Source organism: Tiliqua scincoides, chromosome 1, assembly GCF_035046505.1.
Source record: "Tiliqua scincoides isolate rTilSci1 chromosome 1, rTilSci1.hap2, whole genome shotgun sequence".
NCBI lineage: Eukaryota > Metazoa > Chordata > Lepidosauria > Squamata > Scincidae > Tiliqua > Tiliqua scincoides.
This window is the reverse complement of record NC_089821.1, coordinates 233419616-233445007: the sequence shown is the minus strand read 5'-3', so window position 1 is coordinate 233445007 and position 25392 is coordinate 233419616. Positions and strand designations below refer to the sequence as shown.

Genomic DNA, 25392 nt, shown 5'->3' with positions numbered 1-25392 from the left:
TACTAGCAACAGACGCCGCCTCGCGCTCGCTTCCTATTGGCTAACGGCTGACTGGCGCGAGGCCCCTAAGCAAACTACGCTTCCCAGGACGGCCCGCGGTCATTCAATGGGGTAGCATTGCAGTTAGCCGGAAGGCACGCTGGGAGGTGTAGTTTTTCCTCCCTCTCGTGCCTCGGAGCGCCGGCCTTTTATGCTATGCAGATGAAGGGGCGGAGCCTGAGGCGAGCGCGAGCCGGTAGGCGGCAGCAGTTGGATGCGGCAGCGGCGTCTCCCGCATGAGGTGAAGCGGGAGCCGCCAGTGGCGGAGTCGGAGGCGCCGCTTCCTCCTGCGTCCCTCGCATGTGCCTCCAGAGCGGTCGGGGAAGCGTCGCCTGCGGGAGCCATGTCTGAAAGCGGCTCCTCGTCCGCCGCCCCCATCCCCAACGGTGGGAGCGCCTCCCGGCAGCCCGGCAACAGAGTGACGGTGGTGCTGGGCGCGCAGTGGGGGGACGAGGGCAAGGGGAAGGTGGTGGACCTGCTGGCGCAGGACGCGGACATCGTCTGCAGGTGCCAGGTGAGGCGGGCCGCGCCGCGCGGAGTCACCTTGAGGCCCCCGGGGAAGGGGTAGCGAAGCTGCCCTGTGTGGCCTCGCCCGCCCTGGTTTCTATAGTAACTGCCGCGCTCCAGGCACGCAGCATTCGCCCGCCGCCCCGGCGGATGCTGCCATCGCTGGGAGGCTCTTTGTCTCCTCTCGGGCGCGCTTCTTGCTCTCCCTCCCCGACCGCCCCATTGTGGAGGCGCGGCGCGAAGCCCCGACTTGTTCCTTCCCGCTACGGCCGGGGAGGGACTGTGGCTGCCGTCTTGCCCACGCTTACCGGAGAGTAAGCCCTGTTCGCTATAATGGGGCTTACTTCTGAGGAGGCAGGTATAGGGTTGGGCTCGTGTCGCCAGCCGGCCCCAGTGTTTCCCTTCGGGCAGCTGCAGTGCAGCATCCGCTTCCTTCGGACAAACCTGTCGGGCGAGAATGCGGGCGAGAGACCGGTGAGGCCTTCGCAGCCCCTCCACCTCTGGAGGCTGCTGCTTTCCTTGGCGTTCGCTGACCGAAGGCAGGCAGCGCAGTCGTTCTGTGCAGGTTTACTCGAGAGTAAGCCCCCCACTACCCCCAAAATGTGCGCACTTCTGTGGCAGTGACTTTCGACCTTTTCCATTTCACGGCACACTGAAGGTAGTAAAATGGTCAAGGCACAATTGGCAGGGCGCACCGTGCTGTTGGTGGGGGGCACTACTAGTAAATGATCCTCCCCAAAACTCCCACAGCCCATCTGTGGGCCATTCGCAGCACACCAGTGTGCCATAGTACAGTGGTTGAAAATGGCTGTGCTATAGCCTTCATTTCAAGAAAGCAGTTCGTGTGGTTCATGGTCAACAAGGAAGAACAATGTCCTTCCTTTTTTTGTTCTCAGGCATTTCACATACTCTTATTTTGTGAGTTTACTCGCTTTGCGGACATAAGTCACATGTATAGAATCATGCCTTTTATTTATTGTGGGCTTAAGACCTACCTTGCATTGCCATGTATGTGAACGATGCACTAGAAGTTACAGTAATGAGACAATAGTATGGGTGATAATATTTGCAATTGTGATGAGAGTAAAAAGATTGTTGTTGTTCTTCCATTGCTACAAATTGTCTGAAGATCATACAGTGGCCCTATGGCCTGCAAATGAATGGCTCCTAAGGGTAGCTGGGATCATACAAGCACCATGTGTACGCCAAAGCATTTCTATACACACAAGAAATTTGATGTGCCCCCATACTACATCAGATACTATACCCAAGATTCTTGAAACTGAGAAACAAAACGCATGCACCACCTTCACTGAGTAACACTCAGTGCTCTCTTGTATAAGGCATGTATTTTGAAGTTGTTGATAACACGTAAACATCTCTTTTTCTGTACAACCTGACAGGATCATTGGTTGATGTGTGGTTATTAGCATTAGGAACAAATATAATAAACCCCAAGGATATGTTCAAATTATGTTTTGCTTTTTTTATTGGCTGCAAATAGTAGCCATTATGTTTATGTGGAAAAGACAAACTGCAATGAAAGGTCCAGTGTATTGTGAATTAGGTACTTGTTCAATGAGTTGAAGCCCTGTGTGTGGAAGTCTTGTCAGAAGAACTTAAAATTTTATACCTTCGTAAGGATGTGAAGGCTACTGTCAGCTAAATTACTGTCAGCTCGTAGATAAAGAATATGCCTTATCATTTCATTATCTGTCTTCATTGGTAATAGGACTGAGTGTTCCACCATTTTGATTTGTGATTTGAAAGTCTAGTATCTGTTTAGGGTGGGTCAGAAATATTTCTCAAAATCACCTTTTGAGAACAACCACTTCTTTCCAAGTGTCTGTTGACTGGCTATTACTTCCCTTTCAGCTGCTACTTTTTGTCGTGTCCTCTTTTTATTACAATATAGCTTCTTCGTGGACTAGTTGCATCTGCAGTCTCCATTTATTGAGAATCCCATAATGAATGAGGTCACAACATAATGCTATTTAGCCAGTTAGATTAAACTACATGCTGACATCATTAAATGAATGCACAGTGAAGGAGAATACTTCCTTAAAAATGGATCACTTGGAAAGGAATCATGGGAAAGCGTAGGGTGTGCACAGTATTTGCTTTTTGATGCTAAAGATATCTATAAAAAACCCTGAGAACTTCTTAGTCAACCCTATGTGCTTGTGATTCTCCAGAACTGTGGGCAGAGGTATTTTCCAAGTTCATTCCTGTCTTTTAAAAGGAGATATCCTCTGTATTGTGTTTCTTGTGACTTCTGTTACTGATTTCTGCTCCCTCAGGGTCATTGCATCTTTAAAGTTCTGAAAGCTTACTGGCAACCATTTGATGGATTCATCCTGATAGAACCCTGCAAGTTCTTTGGAAGACCAAAACTTTCTGAAGATTCACCTATTGCTTTCTCTGAGAAATAGGATACTAGCTTAGACTGCATATTGGTCCTGTATAAGTGGACAGTTGTGATGTTCTTTTGGCAGGTTGCACAGACATGGCCAATATACTGTATTGTCATTCAATCATAATGTCAGGATTCATGAAAACTGCAGTACTTCTCTGAACTCAGAAGGGCTTTAAACTTGTTTTGCAAATAGCAGCTTTCCTATGACGTGGAAAAATTGCTTTGAGGGAAGTAGTTCAAAGGAGGAAAAATAACCACTTGTGTGAATGTAAGCCCATTGTGTAAGCTAAAGTAGCAGCTTGGATTCCAGCCTATATTCTGCTTCCCCTGCTCTATTTCCACCCTTATAGCAGGGTGGCCAGCCTTTCACCTTCAGGGTTCCTAGAATTTTAACAATTGTGTAGAAGCAGGTACAACTTATTTGTGAGTTATATGATCTCTGATATTAGATTGGATTAAGGGTTTTTTTTAATGGCTGTTTGGTTTTAGGTAAGGGGCTTAAATGGATGGTATGCTTCCCCCCCCCCCCGTTTTTCATTTGTTGCCCACAGTATCAAGAGAATGGATAGTTAGTGTGTTTGTCATATGTTGACTATAGTTTTTGATGGGAGAAAAATGTTACTGTTTGCCTGTGACTACATGTTTCATCTGAACTGATGTTAATGGAGTTTGAAGGAGTAGTTTTATACGATTACTTCCACGAAACTGAAGGCCACCTCTTGGATGGTTTGTTGCTATTGGATAAGTCTTGACTTGATAAAGTAACAGTTATTAACAATAACTGATCAAGTGATTGCTTAAGAAGAATGTACAAGTTGTGGCTGTGTTAGAATAAGCTTGGTATTAAGTTATCACTAACAGAAATACCTTTCTGATTAGAACAATGCCTTGAGAAAATCATGCGTAACTGGCTAGTTGCCTAAACATTGGATTCTGCTGGTGCTTGAAATATTCATTCATGTGCAAAAGTAATGAATAATTTGGCATTGAGGGTGAACTGAGCCAGTTTACTTAATGTTCACAATTCAGTTTTAAGAAAGATGTATTTTTTAATGTTAGTAGTTCACATTTCCATGAAATCAGGATGTTTTTAGTGTGAGACACTAGTATACAAATTGAAATTTTTAAAAAGCAGGCTTAAATTTTAAAGATTTTTTTAAACAAATCTTTTTTATTCACCTTGTCACAATCATAGTAGTAGTTTGTAACCATAGATTGACCTTGCCAAGGAGGCGGCATTTCTGGCAGCAGGTTCTAGAGAGGATGTCATTTTCTTGCCTGAGTTTGCTTTAGGTATGAAAATGTTGTTGAAGGCTGTAGTCCTGTACACAGTTACTAGGGGAAAGACCCAACTTAACTGATTCTGGTTTCTGAGTAAACATGGTTATCCTGACAGAAGGTTGGCTTATGTAACCAGTTATGTATAGAAGTGTACAGGCAATGGCAGGAACTTGGGTTAAAGTTGGGATAGAAATACAGTAAATAAACCTGAGTTTGTGTTCATGATTTTTGAATGTAGAGTCTATACCAGGGGTCGGCAACCTTAAACACTCAAAGAGCCATTTGGGCCTGTTTTCTGGAGGAAAAAAAACCTCAGGAGCCACAAAACCCTTTTGACATCTAAAATGATTACACTGCATATATAGTTGTTTTTTTTACCTTTATGCTCTTATAGGTCCCATTTTTATACTGTAGCCCCCTCTTATAGCTTTTAGTTAGTTTTGTCATACATTCTTGTCCTGTGTTTTCAGACGCCTGGTCCTCTATGGTGTTTTGCCTGATTCCAAGGCCATTCTCTGCCTGGAGAATTATGCCCACTTTAAGCAAATTAGCTCCCCTTCTTTCCCCCAACAAATGACCCTGGTTCTGCCCTGCAGTCCTGCTGGACCCCACCTCCAGGTTAGCTCGCCTGTTCAACCTGCAGAGGTGCTCTCTCCTGCCAGCAGTCTCCCGCCACTACAGCAGACCCTTGGTCCTCAGCAGGTCTTGGGCACAGCAGCCACACTTCAAACTCCAGTGTCTCTAGCAGTCCATTAGTCACAAAGTCAGTCAGAGTATCCAGGGCAGAGTCCAATGTCAATAAGCCAAGTCACAGTCCAAGGTCAGATTCCAAAGTAAGTCAGTCAAATCAGTCAGAGTATTCAAGTCAAAGTCAATGAGCCCAGTCAGTCTCCTCTCCAACCTGCACTCCTTCTCCAACTCACACCCCCCTTCCTGCCTCAGGTGCTCCTTATATCCCTGAGGGCCCTATTGCCTTCAAGTGGCTGCAGCTGTGCAGCACACTCTGCTGGATGCCCAGGCCTTACCCTTAAAGGGGCCACTGCTGACACCACATCTACCTCCTCACCAGATCTTCCAGGATTCCAATACATATGGCAGTTATGACATCTGCTTATCTTACATGGATACTAAAGAACTCCCCCTACCTTCCAGAGGCACCCTGCTGGAAGGAAAAAAGGACACAGTCTCCAGAGGTGGGGAAGAGAAGAAGCCAGAGCAGGAGGTGGGGGGCAGCCACAGGCCAGCTTCTGCCCTGCCTGCCTGCCCTCCCTCACTCAGGCTGCAACCCTCTCCACACTATCCTGGGAGTAAGCCCCATTGACTACAGTGGGACTTCTGAGCAGACAAGTTGGTTGGAGCTCTCAGGTTGCAGTCCTCTCCACACTTTCCTGGGAGGAAGCCTCACTGACTACTTGTGAGTAGACCTGCACAGGAGGGGGCTGAGGCTACAGCCCTCCACACCTTCCTGGGAGTAGCCCAGGGACTACAGCGGGGCTTACTCTCGAACAGACCTGCGCGGGCTCCCACTCACCTGTCCTTGCGCTTGGCCTTGAGCAGGCTCCAAGGCTGCCATCCCAGGCACCCTTTCCTGGGAGTAAGCTTCATCCGATGTAATGGCTGAGGAGGGGGGCGGCGGTGTCCTGCTGGAGAGTTGGGGAAGGGAAAAACAGGGAGCTTAAGCCTGCAGAGCGGGCAAAATTGAAAAGGGAAACCAATGCAGGGCAGGTGGGGGTGAAGGGAGAAGAGGGCAGTCAGCTCAGGGGGCGGAGGGAAGCAGTCTGCCCTCCCAACACAGGTGCTTCCTGTTACCCCCCCTTTGCCACTTTCACTGGGAGGAGCCACAGCAGACAGCTGAAAGAGCCACATGCGGCTCTAGAGCCGCAGGTTGCCGACCCCTGGTCTATACTATTCGCAAAGAACACTCTTATACTAGCAGATCATTTTCGGTAAAAATAAGTGCTGTTATTACTCCTAAGGGAGCATTGGATTTGAAGGTAGAACTGCTAATCGGGTTTGTTTTACAGTACATGAATTGAGTTCTGTTAAATTCCAACAGATTTCATTAAGATGAGAAGTTCTCATCTTAATCATAACAGCCCAATCATAATGCTATTTATTGGGAAGCAAATCGCATGTGGTTTCAGTTGTTAATTCTGTACTTTAAAGTTAGTGTAGCGTGTCTCTTACTTAGAAAAAGCTCACACTCAGGAACTAATTTCTGAATAACTTTTGTTTTTCTAAATTTATATTAATCATGATTTTCAAAATGGCTATTAAAGCATGATAATTGAATAGCTGCACCTGCCTCTTGGTTTGAATGTCTATCAAACTTTCTAAAATTAGAAAGATTAAATTTCTTTTCCAAAAATAAATGAACATATGATTCAGATCTTTGCTATACAGATGACTGAAGCCATTATATATATATATATATACACACACACCATATTAACGGGCAATAATTTTTTTCATGATTAATTATAAGCACTCTATAGTGTTTGAAGTATAATCAAATGTTAAAAATATTAACAGTATTTATATACTGCTTTTCAACAAAAAAGTTCACAAAGCTGTTTATAGGCAAAGTAAAATAATTAAAGCCTCCCTGTCTCAAAGGATTCACAATCTAAAAAGATGCAGAACACCAGCAGATAGCCACTAGAAAAGACACTGTGCTGGGGTGAATAGGGATGGTTACTCTCCTCCTGCTAAGTATAAGAGGAACACCACTTGAAAACTTGCCTCTTACCCAGTTATCAGTTTGGAAACAAAATTGAAAAAAATCAGTTGTCACCCTAATTTGGTTTTAGCTCTTTGTGAAATAGCGTTCATATCCTATTTTTCCAGTGACATGCCATTACTGTGTTGTAGCATTCTTTCTAGAGTTCTTTAGGAACAAAACAATACCCAACTTTCCTTGAATGCATTTGCTAACTACGTAACTTTCCAATATACGAACCCTGTGTTTTAGAGTTTTTTCATGTCTTGGTAGTCTTTGTGTCTTAGAAAATGTCAGCGCTTCCAGTGTTCAGTAGGATAAGGCAAAAGTTCCCAAATGGAATGTCGCCATACCCTGGGGCATTGCAACAAGTCCCCAGGGGCATTGCAGGAGACACACCGGCTGATCTCATCAAGATCATGATGCATCCTGGCAGACTACAGAGCAGAGGCTGTGTTCCTTGTGCTATGCATTGTTTTGCTGGGGTTTGTAGGTTGTCCTGCCCTCCCTCCCATCAACAATACCCATTTTAGGGTCCTTCGTAGTCATTAGATCCGGAAGTGCTGATGACATCATCACATTGCAGCACCAGCAGTACTTCTGGGTTCAGCGACCAGCAGCACAAGGCATGTCAGGAAAGTTTGGGAAGCACTATATAAGGCATCATTATCCTTTATCTTGCTTTGTCATTCTGAACACACTATGTAAACAATCAGAAACTTGTTGTTGCCTGAGATGCATGTTGATGGTGGCATACTTGAGGCTATGCTTGCTTCTAAGTAATCTAAAGAAAGTAGCCTTTCTGTCCTGCCCTGTGCAGGCGAATCCTTTTCAAAACTCCACTGATGACATCCACAGCCTTAAAATAAGCCTCTCTTGGAAGCTATTTCATCAGATAAAGTTGCAAGCAACAATTTACAGTACTGCTAAATTAATCTTTATAGTATGTCATACCAGAAATGAGCACATAGTGATAATTTGTTAAAATATTATCTCATTTTTCCTTTGACATTTATTGACTGCTGTACGTGTTGATTAGTTAGGATATTTTAGGATTATCAACTTGTGGTCAGGATTGTACTCGCCTTTCAGAAAAACTGTCTCAGCAATTGCAGGGTTGTAATATTTTAGTGGTGGTTTTTCTGCAACTGCAGTCTTTACACATAAAGAAAAACACATGTTCTTTATATATAATATATGTATTATATATAAATATATATATATAATCATGTTAATTTTTTATATTGCATAAGAAGAACCTTGCTGGATCAGGCCAAAGGCCCATCTAGTCCAGCTTCCTGTATCTCACAGTGGCCCACCAAATACCCCAGGGAGCACACAAGACAACAGACACAATCTGCGTCTCTGTGCCCTCCCCTGCATCTGGCAATCAAAGGCAGCCTGCCTCTAAAACCAAGAGCTTGCACATACCTACTATGACTTGTAATCCGTAATGAACTAGGATCTAGTACCATCCTAGATTTGACACACGGGGTGCAAGTCTCCTAAACTGCCTGTCATTTCTATTCTTGTTCTCACTTTTTGCTACATTACACTTTTTGTTTATAGGGATGTGAAAACTGGTGACTGTAAGGATTTTGCAGTGTTGTCCAAATGTTTACCAGTCTCAGTGATGTGTGATAGTTTTGCATGCTGTTACCATGGCACATCTGGGTATGGTAACTGTAGTAGCATCAGTCCATGTGCTGATCCTCTTTTGGGCAAGGGGCTAGTGTTACATCACATCAGAATTCTTGTCCTATACTGAGAGTGATGTACATGTTGCTGTCAAATGTTCTGCAGAGGAAAAGTTTGAGTTTTAGAAAAGTGGTACAGAAATATTTTAAATAAATCTTGAAAAAGATTTCTTGCAATTTATACATGGTTAGGAAACTTGCAGAATATCTGATCTGAGGAACAGTTCTGGTTATCTTTCTGTTAACTGGTATAACACACTGACCATTTTGGGGGGATTGATCAGGCTCTTTCGTCCCTGAGACAATGTTCTAGGAGAGAAATTTGGGGTTTAGACTTGGGGCCCAATCTTATGGAATGTGCGTTGGTTCACCACTGGCGCACTCATGCTGTAAGGCACGTTTGCAGATCCTAGCGCCAGTGCTAGCCCAGCGCTGGTGGAGCATCGGAGCTCTGTCCCTTGGCAGTTGCACAGACCGCCGAGCCGTGGAGAGGTAGGTGCGGGGTGGGAGCAGGCAGAGGAAGGATGGGGAGGGGGCAGGGAGGAGGCATGCTGGGGAAAAGAGTGAGGCAGGAGGGAGGCGCTCCACCGGATCCAGAACCTCCATGTTGGACTGGATGCCCGAAATGGAAGCTCTTCATTCTATGCCGACTTTCAGCTCGATATAGAATTGAGTAGCCGCATTGAAAGGCTACTTGCTTTACCCAGGGAAAGGGGACAAGAGTCCCCTTCTCCCGAGGAGGCGGTGGCCCCCTGCAGTGCCCTGGATGCAGTGGCAGCCATTTTTGAAGCCACTGCAGCCTCGTGTGCTAGGCAGCTCAGGATGGGGAAATATAGATTTTTATTTAAAAAGTTTCATACTACAATAAATAATACAAAGGAAAGAAATCACATTTTACATTTTCAACTAGTCACATTACATCAACTGTTTAACTAGAACACAGATACATCACGTTATAGGTGGATTCACCCCATCTAACCACTCCCACCATTTTTTTCCAGCTGTCTCTACCGGTTCTCACCCTTTCGTAAGCTGCGACACCGTATACTCTGGAGACCACAAAGCGGACCTATCCCTTCGTGTTGGTGGACTTTTTCTCCTTTATTTCTTTGCCCCTTTGGTTGCCCAGCGTAAAAAGGACATACAGATTTATCAATCTTACCGTAGACCACAGCATCACCCACCTATCCGTCTTCTTCCCTTTGTTGCTCCGCATTACTCGTCCTCTTGGGTCCCCTCATACCTCCCGCTGGCTCCTTTCCAGAGACGATAGTCTCCCAGTTCAGGCCACTTAAAGGCCTTCGCTAAGCCCCTCCACAACTCCTTCGCCGGCATACACTCATACAAATGGGCTACCATTTCTATCAGCGGCGGGGTGCCTACCGATCTAGGGGGTCCTGACCCCGAACAGGTCAGCCTCTTGCACCTCTTCTGATCTTGCAACCATGGGTTTGCCGCTCCCACCCTGAGGGCCTGATGGAAAGCCCTCCACCTTAATTCCCATAAATTAAAGGGGATTCTCTTCTCACTAAAGGCACTGTGCGCCACCTTCTCCTGCAAGAGGTACGCGGAAAGGTGCGTCTTACTTTGCTGTTTCTCTTGGTGAGGCCTCATGATAAACTCCTGTACCGTCGTTTCATACACGTAACGCTTGAGTTGTTTCCCTTCCAGCCCGCTGATTTTATGCAGCTTGGCCGAGAGCTCCATCTCCTTCATCAGAGTCACTGCCTCCCTCATGTACTCCGGCAAAGATTGTTTTATCGCCTGAGTTAGTACGTATCCCGTCTCTTCTTTCGCCCACTATTTCTGTCCCCAGATTGTCTTTTCCCAAGTGTCTCTGAATTGGGCCCATACAGATGCAAAGGCTCCCCCTTCCTGCGGCCTCTGCCTCCATTTCGCCCAGTTGCCAAAGTTATAGGAGACAAAGGTCACCAAGAACAAAGGTCCCAGGGCCCAAACCCCTAGTCCGCCTTCTTTCACTTTCTTATATGCCATCGCTCGGGCAAGAGGGAAGAAGGCAGTGCCCCACAAGAAAACAAAAACCTGATGGGTAACCTTGTCCACCACCTGTTTCGGCGGGGGATAGATCACCGCCAAATTGGACGCCATCGGAACGCAATACACGTTGATGTAACGCGTCCTCTGGTACAGGTTCAAGTTCCATTTTTTCCACCTCTTCAGTTTTTCCTCCACCTTAGAGGCCCACAGTTTTCAGTTCTCTTCCCACCCTCTTTGTTTCAGTCCAAAAATTATAGCTAAAATTTTTACAGATTCCACCTTTTGAACCTCTTGTTTCCTTTCATCTGTTTCATAAACAGCCCCCATGGCCCTCACCTCTATGTTTTCCTCCCTCAACCCAAGAGAATAACATTTGGTTTTATCCTCATTTATCACCGCTCCCGAGGCCCTGCTGTATTCATCTATTATTCCTTTCAATGTCTCCATCTCACCCACGTCTCTAACCATAACGTACACATCATCTGCATGGGCTACCGTTTTTATGGCATTCCCAGCCTCTGCGCTATTCCCTTCCCCACCCATGGCAATTCCCTTTATTCTGGGCTCTGCCTGTAGTATGGCCAGCAACGGATCTAACACCAAAACATAGAGGAGCGGGCTCAATGGACATCCTTGGCGTATCCCTGATTCTATGGGTATGATTTTTCCCTTCCATCTGTTTACCTGCGGCATAACCGATGCCTGCTCATACAGAGTTTTTATATAGTTTATGAAAACCTCTGGGACACCTTTTGCCATCAGCGTTTGCCAGAGATACTTTGTTAATTCTGTCAGAGGCCTTAGATTGGTCCATATGTAGAAGTATCCCTTTCCACTCTCCCTTCTCCACCATCTGAAAGATCTCTCTAACCAGAACTAAGGAATCTGTCATCTTCCTCCCTGGGACAGCACTAGTCTGGATCCTCATAATCAACTTAGGGGCTATTTTGTAAAGTCTGTCATTCAAAATCTTTCCTAAAATCCTATAGTCGATGTTCATCAGAGTAATGGGCCTCCAGTTTTTAGGCAGAGTAGGGTCCCCCTATTTATAAATGAAGGTTAAGATAAAAACTGTCTCTAAATTTGTCCTCCTCCCGTAAGGCTCTATTAAAAACCACGGCTAGGGGTTCGGCCAGTTCTTTCTGAAACAACTTATAAAAGGTGTAATTTAGTCCATCCGGACCCAGAGCGGCACCGTCTCTTCCCTTTCTTATCACCTCCAGCACTTCATCTTCTGTTACGGGTTTAGTCATCGCCTCGGCTTCTTCCTTACTGGGTGAGTCACAGGCATCCCTAGGCATTTTCATCAAAAAGTCAGTCATGGTTTGCTCTTCTATCTTTTTCTCAGCGTACATTTCCTGGTAGTGATTATTCATGATGCTCAACACCTCATCAGTTGAGTATTTTATCTTCTCTCCTCCCGACTTTCGAAGCCCTTCAAAGTTCCTGATCGTCCTTCCCCCCCCTTTGTTTCTTCTCCCAGTCTTCCTGCTCCACAATTGACCCCTTTCACCAGTATTTCTGCTTTTGTATTCTGGCCTGTCTCCTCCTCCGGTGATATTCTTGGATAATCTTCCCATCCTTCTCTAATTTCTTCTTATTCCATGCCAGTCCTTTGTTGATCCTCTGATGGGCCTTCAGAAAGCCAAAAAGGCCTCTATGGTATTGGGCCAGTTCTTTCCTGTACGCGTGCGATGACATCGCAATGCACGTCTGCTTAATTTCCCTCTTTAGCTCCTCCCACCATCTGATCAGGTCGTTCTTTCTGACCTCAGTTAATTCTCTCCAAGTGATAATACACTTCTCTATTAATTCTTTATATTCCTGCTCACGCAGCATAGAGGGGTGCAGTCTCCACTTTGGTTTGCCACGAAGGGTCAGGAGATTGCCGTACAACTCTGTGGAAAGGTACCCGTGATCTGACCAAGGGGTCAGTCCTATCTTGCAAGATTGCACGATCCAGTCCTTTTCTGCCCACACCCTGTATATTCTGCTGCCCACCATTGGGTGGTAGTAAGTAAAATGCTGGCCTGCCATCTGTGGAAAACTGCAACTTAAAGGAAAAAATCTAACCCGTTATCAATTAAAAGTGCTTTATCTTCTAAATCTAAATTAAGCAAAAAGGTGTCTAGGTTCCTTTCTTCTGGGGTCAGAGGACAGTCTTTAGCTGGGCATCCCGTCGTCATGGTTGGCAACCTTCAGTCTCGAAAGACTATGGTATAAGCCTACAGCACCCGGTATTCCCAGGCGGTCTCCCATCCAAGTACTAACCAGGCCTGACCCTGCTTAGCTTCCAAAATCAGACAAGATCAGGGATGTGCAGGGTAACAGTTGCTGCCTATCTCTCAGATTACGCCTGTCTTCTGTTCTCGACCTGTTATTGAAGTCTCCGGCGACTATGAGGGACCTGTTGGTGATGGCATAATCTTTGAGTTTGACACATAGGTCTTTCCTAGGTCCGGCCTGGATTGGGGCATAGATCACACCAAGTCTATAGCACTTCTGATATTCCTTCCCATCCCTCTGTATCCTGATGATGTCAAAATTGAGGACGACCAGGTGGCCTGGGACCACTTCCACCGACCTCTGAATTTACAGGTCATTTCGTTTTTGCGCTAGAATAGCCACTCCTCCTATCCCCTTGGTCTTATAGGACCAAATGGATGGACCCCACATCCAGAACATTTGAGAAAGAAATGAGAATTGCTCAGAGAAATGTCTGAGCATTGCTCCTGCCCTCTTCACCCTTAAAATTTAGTTCCTGCAGGATCACGAGGTTGTGGTTCAGACGATTCACGGCATCAAGAATTTCCTCTCTCCTCCTCTATTGTCTCAGACCCTTCATGTTCCATGTTAATATTTTTAATTTTAACTGAGCCATTGATATAAAATATAATAAAATAACAATTCCAATGAAAAATTACTACTAAAAATCCTACTCAAATCAAATACTTGACTGTTATGGCTTTGGCGACGTCTGATGTGTCCAGTTTGCTTATTTCTGTGCCGTTTCCATCTGTCGCACCGTGTGGTGTGCGTCAGATGGGTCGGATCTTTGAACCTCCATTAATTTTACCTCCTCAGGGTTCAGGTCCTGTGGCGTAGCCCTACATTCAGCTGAAGCAGGGCCTTCTGCTTCCTGATCTGGAAAGTCAATTCGGTCCGCCTCCTTTGTCTGTGGATCAGGAGGACGGAGCGGGGAGCTCTTCTCCTTCTGCACCGTCAAATTGGTTTCCTTTCCTGGTGCCGCTTCTCCTCCCTGCGATTTCCTCCGGGCTACCTGTCTTTTGGACGCCATTCTCCTCTCTGTCTCCTCCTCCAGCCTTGTGGTCTCCTCTTCCAGCCGTGCCAGCTGCGCGCTGGTGATCGTTATCCACTTCCAGCCTCTTGATCTCAAATATATTTTTGGTGGAGTGTTTCTTTCTCAGTTCCTCCTGCCACACTTTTAGGAATTTATTGGTTTCAACCAGATGCTTATATTTACTTTCCTGCTCCTTCCACAGGTCCACGAGAATCTTCTGTTTCGTGTCCTCCGGAGGCGGGGAGCCCCTTCTCACCTTCTTTCTTTCCTGATTTCTTGGTCTTTGACGCTTAGGGTCTTCCTCCCGGGTCCCCGTCTCCCTGGGGGATTGGCAATAGTCTTTCTCATTTTGCCTTTTCCTGGTCTTCTTTTGTTCACCTGCGCGTTCTTTCCTCCGTTCCTCGGATCCTTCGTGTCCACCCTCTTCTCCCTCCATCGCCTCTGTCTTTTCCTCCTCTTGCGTCTGGAGTACCTGGAACCTGTTGATCCCCACGGGAGCCTAGGACGGGGTTTCTTGCCGCTGCGTTCTAGATCTCATACCGCCTCTCTTCTTCCTACTTGCGGTTCCCACCATTCTCGTCTCTGGGCATCCGACTCTTTCGCCCGCTCCTCCCAAGCCCTCGGCCACCGAATCCCTCCTTTCCTCCCTTCCCGAGGGCTCTCTGTCTTCCTCCTTTTCCTCCCGTCACTGTCGCATCAGGTCATCCTTGATCCTCACCACCACCACTCTCTCCATGTCCCTTCGGAAAACCTCCGGGTATCTTTTGTTGAACTCTTATTCTGGGCAGCATCTGTAAGCGTGTCCAGACTCGAGACATAGACTGCAGGTCACCTCTTTACAACACATGCTGGTCCTATGTCCCCTGACCCCACATTTAGAGCACTGCTGCGAAATTGCTTAATTTTTCCTAATGTGGTCAAAGGGCCCGCATTGAAAGCATGCCAGGGGCTGGCCGCTATACCTGGTGGTGCCTCTGACTGCTCCCATGAAGAAATATTTTGGGAGGTGCCTGATTTGGCCCGTATACGGATCCCTCTCCAGCGAAATAATCGCCCTAAACTCCCCCGTCCAATACCCTCGGTTGTCTCCTTTTCTGGTGACATTAACACTCTGCACCTCTGTTCCAGCCAGCAGTTGAGATCCTCCACCGGGATAACAGTGGTTCTAAAGAACACCATTAAGACCTTTGTTTCTCCTCTGAAGAGTGGGATGACGTTGTACTCTTGCAGAAAGCTCACATCACACTTCGAAGCGGCTCTACAGTGCTCCCAGAAGTGCTGATAGGCCCTTTCGGATGAAGGTCTATCTCCTTCATTCCTGGTGGGATAACAATTGCCAGGATTTCTTCTTTTGGGAAATTCATATATCTTTCCAAGAAATCTATTTCTACATAATCCCTAGACAGTTTCTGCTCCACCTCCTGCCCTTTATATTGCATTCGGACTACAAAACGCTGCCATGGGTCTTTTTCCTTGGGCATGGATTCGTAAAAAATTTCCAAAAAAGTATCATCCTCAAACAATTCCATCTCAGGGACCCAGTGGGCCCCTCTGTTTGAGGTGTACCCACATCCAGTACCCATGCCCGCCCCTCCGGATGTGGCCTTCACATAGGAGGTACCTCCCGAGCCTTCGAGTATCTTGTGCTGGTCTGTTTTTCTTTTCGAGAGGTTCTCTTCCCTCCCCATCACTGAAGCCGGGAAGAGAATGATTCCCGATGTGTGGTGTGTCAGAGTTAACTCACAGCATCTCTCAGTCTGTTAGCAGAGCCTTCAGGGCAAGGTTACTTTCTCCTGGCTCCTGGGTCTGTAGTCCGAGCTGACTTCTCTGCGGTCTCAGCTCCGACATTGTGCTTGTCCATAGCAGTTTGTCCGCTCTCAGACACGTGTTGGTCTCACCAACGGATCTCTGTCCTTCAGTGTCTCTGAAACATCTTTCTGTGTCTCTGGAATGTGACTAAATTCTTCAGGTTTGCGTCTTGCTTCCTCGGATGTTAAAGGTAAAACAGAGATGACCAAAGTATGCTGCCCTTTGGATGCTTGGTTCAGCCGCTTTTTCACCTCCTCCACCCTCTCTCTCTCCTCCACCCTTTCCACTATCTTCTTCCCTTCCTCCACCCTTTCCACCACCTTCTTTCCTTCCTCCACCCTTTCCAGTTCCATCTCTTCCCCTTCTCCTCCTTTCTCCTTTCCCAATTCCAATTCCTTTCCCAGTTCCATCTCGTCTCCTTCCCTCATCTCAGCCTCTGACGCCCAGTTGAGGGACAGAGGGGGCAGGGACTCTGGATCTGAAGTTGCGCTGACACTACTCATTCTAGGTTCTCTGTCCGCTCCTCCCTTCTTCCACTGCAATGTCGTGTGAGTGCCACTTTTGCCCCCCTTTCCCTTTGCCAGGGTGAATTGCTTTCCCTTACGACCTTCCTCGCCCATTTGCAGGGACACCTCTGCGGAGGCTGTCCCCTGGATGCCAAAGGGCTCCTCCGCTCATCTCCGTTGCCCTCATCTCCATCGCCGTCGCCCGCGTTCTTGTTGCCGGCCTTGCATCTGGTCGCGCCTCGAGGTCTCCTCTTACTGCCTGTCGATCTGGACCTGGTCTCCTGCTCCTGTCGTTCCTCCTCTTGTCTCGGTTTCCTCCTCTGTTTCAGGTACATGATGAGCTTAGCCAGCCAGTCCACGAAGTCATGGATCGGCATGAGAGAGCTCTCATCTGTGGTGTCCTTTCAGAAGGGCGGTGCTGGTAAGTTAGCAGCATACCCCAATGAGGCTTGTGCCTTTTGTCTGTCCTCCCAGTGTCTCAAAACACCTTGGAAGAGTTTGATGAGTCCATTTCTTCATAGGGTCGTTCCCCAGACTGTTGGGCATCTGCAGGTAACCGCTGGGGGATCTCCCTCCCTCCCAGAATCTGGTTGCTGTTGGATTTCAGGGTCCCCCCAGCACAGGGCTTGCTTGCAGCTCACCTAAGATGTCATCTTCCTCAGCAGAGAAGAAGGAATCCATATCTTCCTGAAAGTTTTTTGACTCCATCCAAAGAGGTACAGGTGTGGTTTCCATGTCCTCCAGAGCCCCAGAGACTCCCCTACATGGTACTGCTCCTTGATCCAAGGTACCCTCCGTTTTTGGGGGTAGAAAGGTGTTCTTTCCTGCCTCACCCCAGGAGCTCCACAGAAACACAACCTCTCTCCTTTAAATGTAAATGTTTGGGTTGAGTGTGGAATGAGGCTGGGGGGGGGGGCTGCCTTGCATTGCAAATGGACAGGCAAAGGTATTCTACTTGGCAAAGGCAGCTGTCCATTTGCCACCTCCTGCTGGAGCTGGGTTTTGGAATGGGGGGAAGTGCATTCCTTCTCTCATGTAGGGTTTTCCTGTATGGCACTAAAGATTCTACTGCTTATATGCAAACACTGGTGCTCCTTCACTTACCATTTGAGTGCCTAGTGTATCCACATGCTGGGCGCCTTTTCTGTTATTAGGGAGAGTGGTAGGAAAAAGTGAAAACTCTTAGAAGTAGAAAATATGAAATGTGAGCTAGTGAAAGCTGTGTAGACAAGTCTTTAGCAGATTACAGTATTAGGTTTCTGCTGCTGAAGCAGTTCAAGCAAGGACATGAGTCTTTCATCTCTCTTTAGAGACTTCACAAATATTTTTTCTAATTTACAAGAAATGTTTCATTTACTGGTCTTATGTTTAAAATAAAGTATTTTTCTATTTTTAATCACAGATAAGAATACTACCTTCAAATCAATATGATACTTATTTTAGAATCCAAAGCTGACACTTTCGAGGCTCTTCACAATAATGTTGGCATTTGATTTAGACATGTTAGTGCAGAAGTCTCTAGAGTGAATGGATGACTTCTAGTTGCCCGAATAGAGGAGTGTCTGCTGGCTTGAGAGCAGAGGGCATATTGCTTTTGGCAATCTCTGTGAGCAAAGGATAAATGTAAACATATTCCAAAGCAGTGTTCAGCAAACTGGGCTGGGACCCACCACTGGGTTATGAGAAGTTTTTGAAACATTTAAAAAGAAACTTTGCAAGCACCCTTGCCCGGTTTGCAGAAGAAAATTGTTAACTGGAATGCTAACCTGTGATAGGAGGTAATCTTCATACCCTCAAACTAAAATGTCCCATTTTCTGATTTTTTCTAGTAATTGGCATGCCGTAGATCACATTTGAACCCAGTTTCAGCCTTTTGTCTGGAAGTCCCTAAGTGCACATCTTGTTCTCCAGTTCAGCATTCTGGGTACCCTGAAATGACTGTAAAGGTTTGAGGGAAACAGTCCTTGAACTCAGTTTCTAGGGAGAGTCTAGCAAAAGTCAGTGTACACATACTATATGTAAGGTCTCTAGCAGCCTCGGGAGCACAGAACCCAGATTATTATTATTAATTAGTAATTAATAAATAAAATATTTCTTGTATAATCAATCTCTTTTTCTTGTCTAATGGGTCATGTTAGATTATCATTTTAAAAAGTTTGGGAAGCACTGCTCTAAAGTGTGGCTGCCCTTTTTTCATAAACAGGTGAAGATTATCACATGCTTTTTAGAACTTGTAGATTGGGATTCTAACCCATCACTGGTCTTGCAAGAGAAGTGAATGAGGGACTTGGGAGTCTGTGCTCAACCCCTGACATGAGTGCTCCTAGTCTGGGGCACTGTGTTGTGATGGTTCTGGCCTACCTTGAGGACTATTTCTAAGAGGTGGTGCTGTGGGGGATTCCTGTTTGAAACTTTGATTGTTGCCAATGGAACTGATTTTAGGGAAATTAGTGAATTACACAACTCCATTGGTGCAGGGATCTAAGACTAGATAACAACTAGCATAGTGCAGGAAATCCCCCATCCTTAGGAAAGAGACTGAAAGATGACTTTGTTCAGAAATCAGTTTTATTATAAAAGAATAGAAATATTGCCTTATAAAGTTATGGTTGTTGTTTGTAATGCAGAGTGTATATAGTGCTTCTGAGGTCACTTTAAGGGAAAGGGTTTTCAGGAGATCCTGCTCTTCTACCCCAGCTGCTAGCCACTAGAGACAAAGAGAGAAGGTGAAAAATGAGGGTGGCACAAAGGGCAAGTGAAAGGATTCCAAATACAGTAGAGCTGCCTGCTTTTATGAAGGGGAAAATAGAGTTGCCTTGTAAGGATTCAGAGGTTCTGAGCAGTGTGGAGATTCTGCTCAGATTCTGCCCAAATGAATCTTGCACATGGGGTGCTTGCAGGTAGGAGGACTTCAAAATCTTTCTATATGTAAGGAATTTTAGAGTTACTAATGTCTGTGATGCTATCAGGAAAGAAGAATGGATCTGAAGTACCCTGTTTTAGTGTGCAGATGTGTGACTTGATGACTAAATAGGTTTGGGAGGACGGCTGATGTACCTGTTTCTAGCCCACAATTATGGGAAATCCTTTTAATCAGAATGTGGAAGGACAGGGGATATTTCCCAAGACTGGATACTGGGAACAACTAAAATGTTCACATACAAGGGAGATGTATGGGATTAGGGTCTCATCATAGCTAGAGGTGCTTGTTTTTGTTGATAATGACATAGAAACACAAAACACTGCATTTTGGTGTTGAAGATATTTTTCAGAAATTAAAACATTCCTTTTCCAGTTAGAAAGAATACTGTGGCTGCATCTGCTTTCACTATCTAGTACTCTTTTAAAGTGTTTAAAATTAATAAAAATGATAACTTCAAGTAAAAATACGATCCTGCCTTCTTATTTTTTTCAAATTACAAAATATGGGAAAAAATTTCAGACACTTCTAATCGTAGCAAAAGCAGGTGCATGCGGGAGGTCACATTGTAACATTTAAAGAGATACAATACAAGACTCAAATACAAGCTGGAGGTGATTCAGGGAAACAAAGGTTACAAAAGAAGATACATTCAAGTGTGAACAATACAGAGAGGAGGTCATAAAATTGAATTATCTTCTTTCTTTCAAGGTGTGACTGGAAGGAACAGCACAGTCAGAGGGCCTTGAGGCTTGACAGGAGTTCTTCAATTATCCTTATATCGACTGGGTCAATTCGTGTTCTGGTCACGAAAGAGAGACCGGATTTCTTGACATGCTAAATGGCTGTGCTTTAGAGCAGCTAGTCATGGAGCCCACCAGAGAACAGGTGACTCTGGATTTAATATTGTGTGGTACTCTGAACCTGGTTAGAGATGTCAATGTTACTGAGCCATTGGGGAACAGTGACTATAGTGCGATCTGTTTCGACATATATGTCGCGGGAAGAGTACCAGGCAAATCTGTCACAAAAACTCTTGACTTCCGATGGGTGGACTTCCCTTAAGTGAGGAGGCTAATTAGAAGAAGGTTGAAAGGGGAAGGCAAAAAGAGTCCTATCTCTCCCAAGTGCAAGGAGGCTGCTTAAAACAACAGGAATACCCAGTAGAAGAGTATACTGCAAAGGAAGAAGTACTTGACTTCCAGGAGGAAGTCCAGGAGGGTGCCAACATGGCTAATGAGCAAGTCCTTGTTTCTATGACTAAAATATGCAACTTGTCCATTAAAATGGCCATGGTACCAGAGGATTGGATATTATATATCTGGACTTTCAGAAGGCGTTTGACACAGTACCTCACCAAAGGCTACTGAGAACTCCACAGTCAGGGAATTAGAGGACAGGTCCTCTCATGGATTGGGAACTGGTTGAAGACCAGTAAACAGAGAGTGGGTGTCAATGGGCAATTTTCACAATGGAGAGAGGTGAAGAGTGGTGTGCCCCAAGGATCAGTCCTCGGACCAGTGCTTTTCAACCTGTTCATAAATGACCTGGAGACAGGGTTGAGCAGCGAGGTGGCCAAGTTTGCAGACGACACCAAACTTTTCTGAGTGGTGAAGACCTGAAGTCATTGTGAGGAGCTCCAGAAGGATCTCTCCAAACTGGAATGGGCAGCAAAATGGCAGATGCGTTTCAATGTAAGTAAGCGTAAAGTAATGCACATTGGGGCAAAAATATCAAAAATTTGCATATAATGGGTTCTGATCTGTCTGTGACAGATCAGGAGAGAGATCTTGGGTTGGTGGTGGACAGCTCGATGAAAGTGTTGACCCAATGTGCAGTAGCAGTGAAGAAGACCAATTCTATGCTTGGGGTCATTAGAAAAGGTATTGAGAATAAAACGGCTAATATTACAATGCTGTTATACCAATCGATGGTAAGGTCACACCTGGAGTATTGCATCCAGTTCTAGTCGCCACATCTCAAAAAGGACATAGTGGAAATGGTGCAAAAGAGAGTGACTAAAATGTTAATATTGTAGTGTATTCTACATGGATCTGCCCTTGAAAAGTCTTTGGAAACTACTGGATGCTCATCCAGCATGTGTTTTTGATTAGTGGGTGTGACCCTGTTGCCCTAACAATGTTAGTTGATCACCTCTTTGTAAGCCCTCAAAGTGCTGTTTTTCATCTTTCAAGCCTTGTATTAAAATATATATTGGCGCATCATCCCTTCCTAGTCCTGCACAGGAATGGGAATATTTACTTGGTAGAGGCTTGTTAGGTATTTAACTATCCTTTTTGGCTTGAATAGCGAAGCCAACACAAAATTCTGGAGTCTTGCTGATAGTTGTTAACCACTGTTTTTATTTTATTTGTTTTGTTGTATTTTCCTTCAAAGCTACCTTGAGGGCAACCTTGAATATTTCTGTAATGGAAAGGCAGTGTCTAAATAGTGATGTATATGCATAAATATTTGCATTGGCCAAATGACTTCCAAAGAAGCTTAGAACTTAATTATTGCATATTTTTGTTGTACTTGAGAAATTATTTGACAATGTGTACTACTATGCTAACAGAAGTTAATATCTAATGAAAGGCTGGTATATTCTTGCAACCTTTCCCACCCACTTTCTTTTTTTACTCCAAGTTGATTTTTGTGTGTCAAATTGCTCATGGACTATCTCATGAATCATGAGATAACTAAAAGTGTTAATCTAGCTTGGGAGCCAGGGAAAGTATACAAATGAGCCATGTGAACATAAGAACAGCCCCACTGGATCAGGCCATAGGCCCATCTAGTCTAGCTTCCTGTATCTCACAGCGGCCCACCAAATGCCCCAGGGAGCACACCAGATAACAAGAGACCTCATTCTGGTGCCCTCCCTTGCATCTGGCATTCTGACATAACCCATTTCTAAAATCAGGAGGTTGCGCATACACATCATGGCTTGTACCCCATAATGGATTTTTCCTCCAGAAACTTGTCCAGTCCCCTTTTAAAGGCGTCTAGGCTAGACGCCAGCACCACATCCTGTGGCAAGGAGTTCCACAGACCGACCACACGCTGAGTAAAGAAATATTTTCTTTTGTCTGTCCTAACCCGCCCAACACTCAATTTGAGTGGATGTCCCCTGGTTCTGGTATTATGTGAGAGTGTAAAGAGAGTGTAAAGAGAGAGTGTGAAGATACTTTTATTTTTGTTTCATATCCTGGAATTACATGATCAGTTACAATCCTTGCTTGTCAGTACACAAATGGCACTTGACGATCATAAGGCTTTTTTAAAAAGTTGTTTTATGATGTCTATTAGAAGTTGGAACAGCACTGGTAGTAGAGCTGCATGATAAATTCTGAATACTTTCTTATCGCTTAGTCCTTCTGGTTGCAGAGATAACATACCAAAACACATAGGCCAACAAGCTTCTTTATCATTTAAAAGCTTAGGTCAGGGGTGTCAAACTTGTTTATTACTGAGGGCCAAATAGCATTCATGATGCCTGCTGAGGGCCAGAAGTGATGTCATTAAACAGGTCATAACAAAAAATAAGCACTTTTTCTCACTTAGGAACTCATTAGCTACAAATGACAGAAAAGAAAATATGCAAATCTTAATTATATTTCAAGGTATAGGACAGCCCAATTTTCATGTGGGCTGCCCTTTTAGCAGTAACACCACAGCACTGCTCAGAAAATGAGAGCCTGAGGGTCAGGTAAAAAGCTTCTGCAGGCCGCATCTAGCCCCCGGGCCTTATTTTTGACACCCCTGGCTTAGGTTTTGCAGAAGAAGGTTCTCGTTTGTAAACATTTTCTATTCACCCTTGAGCTTAAAACATTCTTCCAGATGAAATAAAACCTAATTTTTATAAAAGGTCACAGTATTTAAAATAAGGCTGGTTTCCCTACATGTGGAAAAGGAGCTGAATGCTTGCTGGAGCTTCACAAGGATCTTTACCACCTTGGCTGTGCAGAATATGTGTCATTGTAGAATAATAATAATAATAAATAATAATAATAATAAACTTTATTTATATCCTGCCCTTCTCCCCGAAGGGACCCAGGGCGGCTTACAACATATTAAAAACAGATTAAAAACATAATTTAACCTCAAATAAAAACATATTAAAACACATTAACAGATACGCGTAAAAACAGTAGTCAGATAAAAAGAGCAAAATGCAGCAAATCATAGGCCTGTAAAAAATACTAAAAGATATAGAAAAGATGTTTAAAAAGGTCATGAACTCAGAAGGCTTGTTTAAACAAAAAGGTCTTCAGGCCTCGCCGAAAAGTCTCAAGAGAGGGAGCCATTCTCAAATCAAGGGGAAGGGAGTTCCATAACGTTGGTGCCACTACTGAGAAGGCCCTATTTCTTGCCACCGCCCCACGTACCTCCTTAGGCGGCAGCACTTGTAAAAAGGCCTTCTCTGATGACCTAAGAGGACAAGCTGGATTGTATGGAAGTAGGCGATCTCTAAGATACCCTGGCCCAGAGCAGTATAGGGCTTTAAAGGTCAAAACCAGCACCTTGAATTGGGCCCGGAAACAAATGCAGCCCCCGGAGAAGTGGGCTGACAGAGTCCAACCGCCTAGCTCCAGTGACCACATGGGCCGCGGCATTCTGCACTAATTGCAGTTTCCGAACCGTCTTCAGGGGCAGCTTCACATAAAGCGCGTTACAATAATCTAACCTCAGTGTCACTGTAGCATAGATCACCGTGGCCAGGTCTGCACGATCCAAGTATGGCCGCAGCTGGCGCACCAGCCGAAGCTGAGCGAAGGCCCCCTAGCCACAACCGCCACCTGGGAATCCAGGAGTTGCTGCGAATCCAGGTGCACCCCCAAGCTGTGGACCTGCTCCTTCAGAGGGAGTGCAACCCCATTCAGAGCAAGCCGATAGTCCAGTACCTGCATCGAGGATTTCCGAACCAGGAGAGCCTCTGTCTTATCCGGATTTAATTTCAGCTTATTAGCCCCCATCCAGATCCTCACTGCTTCCAAACAGCGCTCCAGGCCCTCAGCTGCCACCCTGGAGTCTGGAGGAAAGGAGAAAGAGAGCTGGGTGTCATCAGCATATTGATGACACCCCACTCCAAACCCCCGGATGACCTCTCCCAGCGGTTTCATGTAAATATTAAATAGCATGGGGGACAGAATTGAACCCTGTGGCACCCCGCATCTCAAGGGCCAGGGTGTCGAACAGGCATCCCCCAGCACCACCATCTGGGACTGACCCTCCAAGTAGGAGCGGAACCACCGCAAAACAGTGCCTCCAACTCCCAACTCGGCCAATTGGCCCAGAAGGATACCATGGTTGATGGTATCGAAAGCTGCTGAGAGGTCCAGCAGGACCAACAGGGACACACTCCCCCTGTCCAGTCCCCGGCGTAGGTCATCCACCAAGGCGACCAAGGCAGTTTCCATCCCAAAGCCCGGCCTGAAACTAGATTGAAAAGGATCCAGATAATCCGCTTCATCCAAGACCCTCTGGAGTTGGGCCGCCACCACCCGCTCAATTACCTTGCCCAGAAATGGGATGTTGGAGACTGGCCGGTAGTTATCCAACACAATGTAATCCAGGGAGGGCTTCTTCAGGAGGGGACGAACCACCACCCGTTTCAAAGCGAGTGGCAACGTCCCCTCCATCAAGGAAGAGTTAACCACCGTCCCCGTCCGCTCAGCCAGCCCACCCCGGGCAGCTCTTATCAGCCAAGCTGGGCAAGGGTCAAACAGGCAGGCAGATGGCCTCACACTCCAAAGGAGTCTGTCCACATCCTCAGGCTGTACAAGCTGAAAAGAATCCCACAACACAGGACAAGCAGTTGCCAAGGGGACATTGTCAGACATTGTCAATGTGGCATCCAAGTCGCGACGAATACGATCGATTTTATCTGCTAAGTGTTGTGCAAACATGTCACAGCGGCTGACCATGTATTCCTCCTGGTCCACTAGAGGGGCCTGATGAAGGAGGCCCCGCACCACACGGAACAGCTCTGCCGGACGGTTGTCAGCAGACGCAATGGTAGCAGAGAAGAACGATCTCTTCGCTGCTACCACAGCCACGGTGTAGGCTCTATAATGAGCTCTACTCCGTGTCTGATTGGATTCATTGCGAGTTTTCTGCCACCGTCGCTCTAGACGTCTGTCCTGCCGCTTCATCGTTCGCAGCTCCTCAGTAAACCAAGGACCCGCTCCGAGTCTGC

The 25392-nt window shown here is 45.8% G+C and overlaps 1 protein-coding gene across 5 annotated transcripts in view; it reads left to right on the top strand.

Annotated features, from left to right (window-relative positions):
* Nucleotides 1-267: 267 nt before the first annotated feature.
* Nucleotides 268-25392, top strand: part of ADSS2 (adenylosuccinate synthase 2) — a 63897-nt gene continuing 38772 nt past the window's right edge. Inside the window, exons 1-3 of one of the 5 annotated variants that reach the window (XM_066617603.1) lie at nucleotides 16603-16694; nucleotides 16795-16989; nucleotides 19905-20081. In XM_066617603.1, the coding sequence (XP_066473700.1) occupies nucleotides 20028-20081 (54 nt within the window). In that variant the 5' untranslated portion in view covers nucleotides 16603-16694; nucleotides 16795-16989; nucleotides 19905-20027. Of the gene's footprint in view, nucleotides 554-16602; nucleotides 16695-16794; nucleotides 16990-19904; nucleotides 20082-20117; nucleotides 20888-25392 lie in introns of those variants that run through there. The other 4 variants (XM_066617611.1, XM_066617595.1, XM_066617628.1 and 1 more) reach the window with 4 other exon arrangements.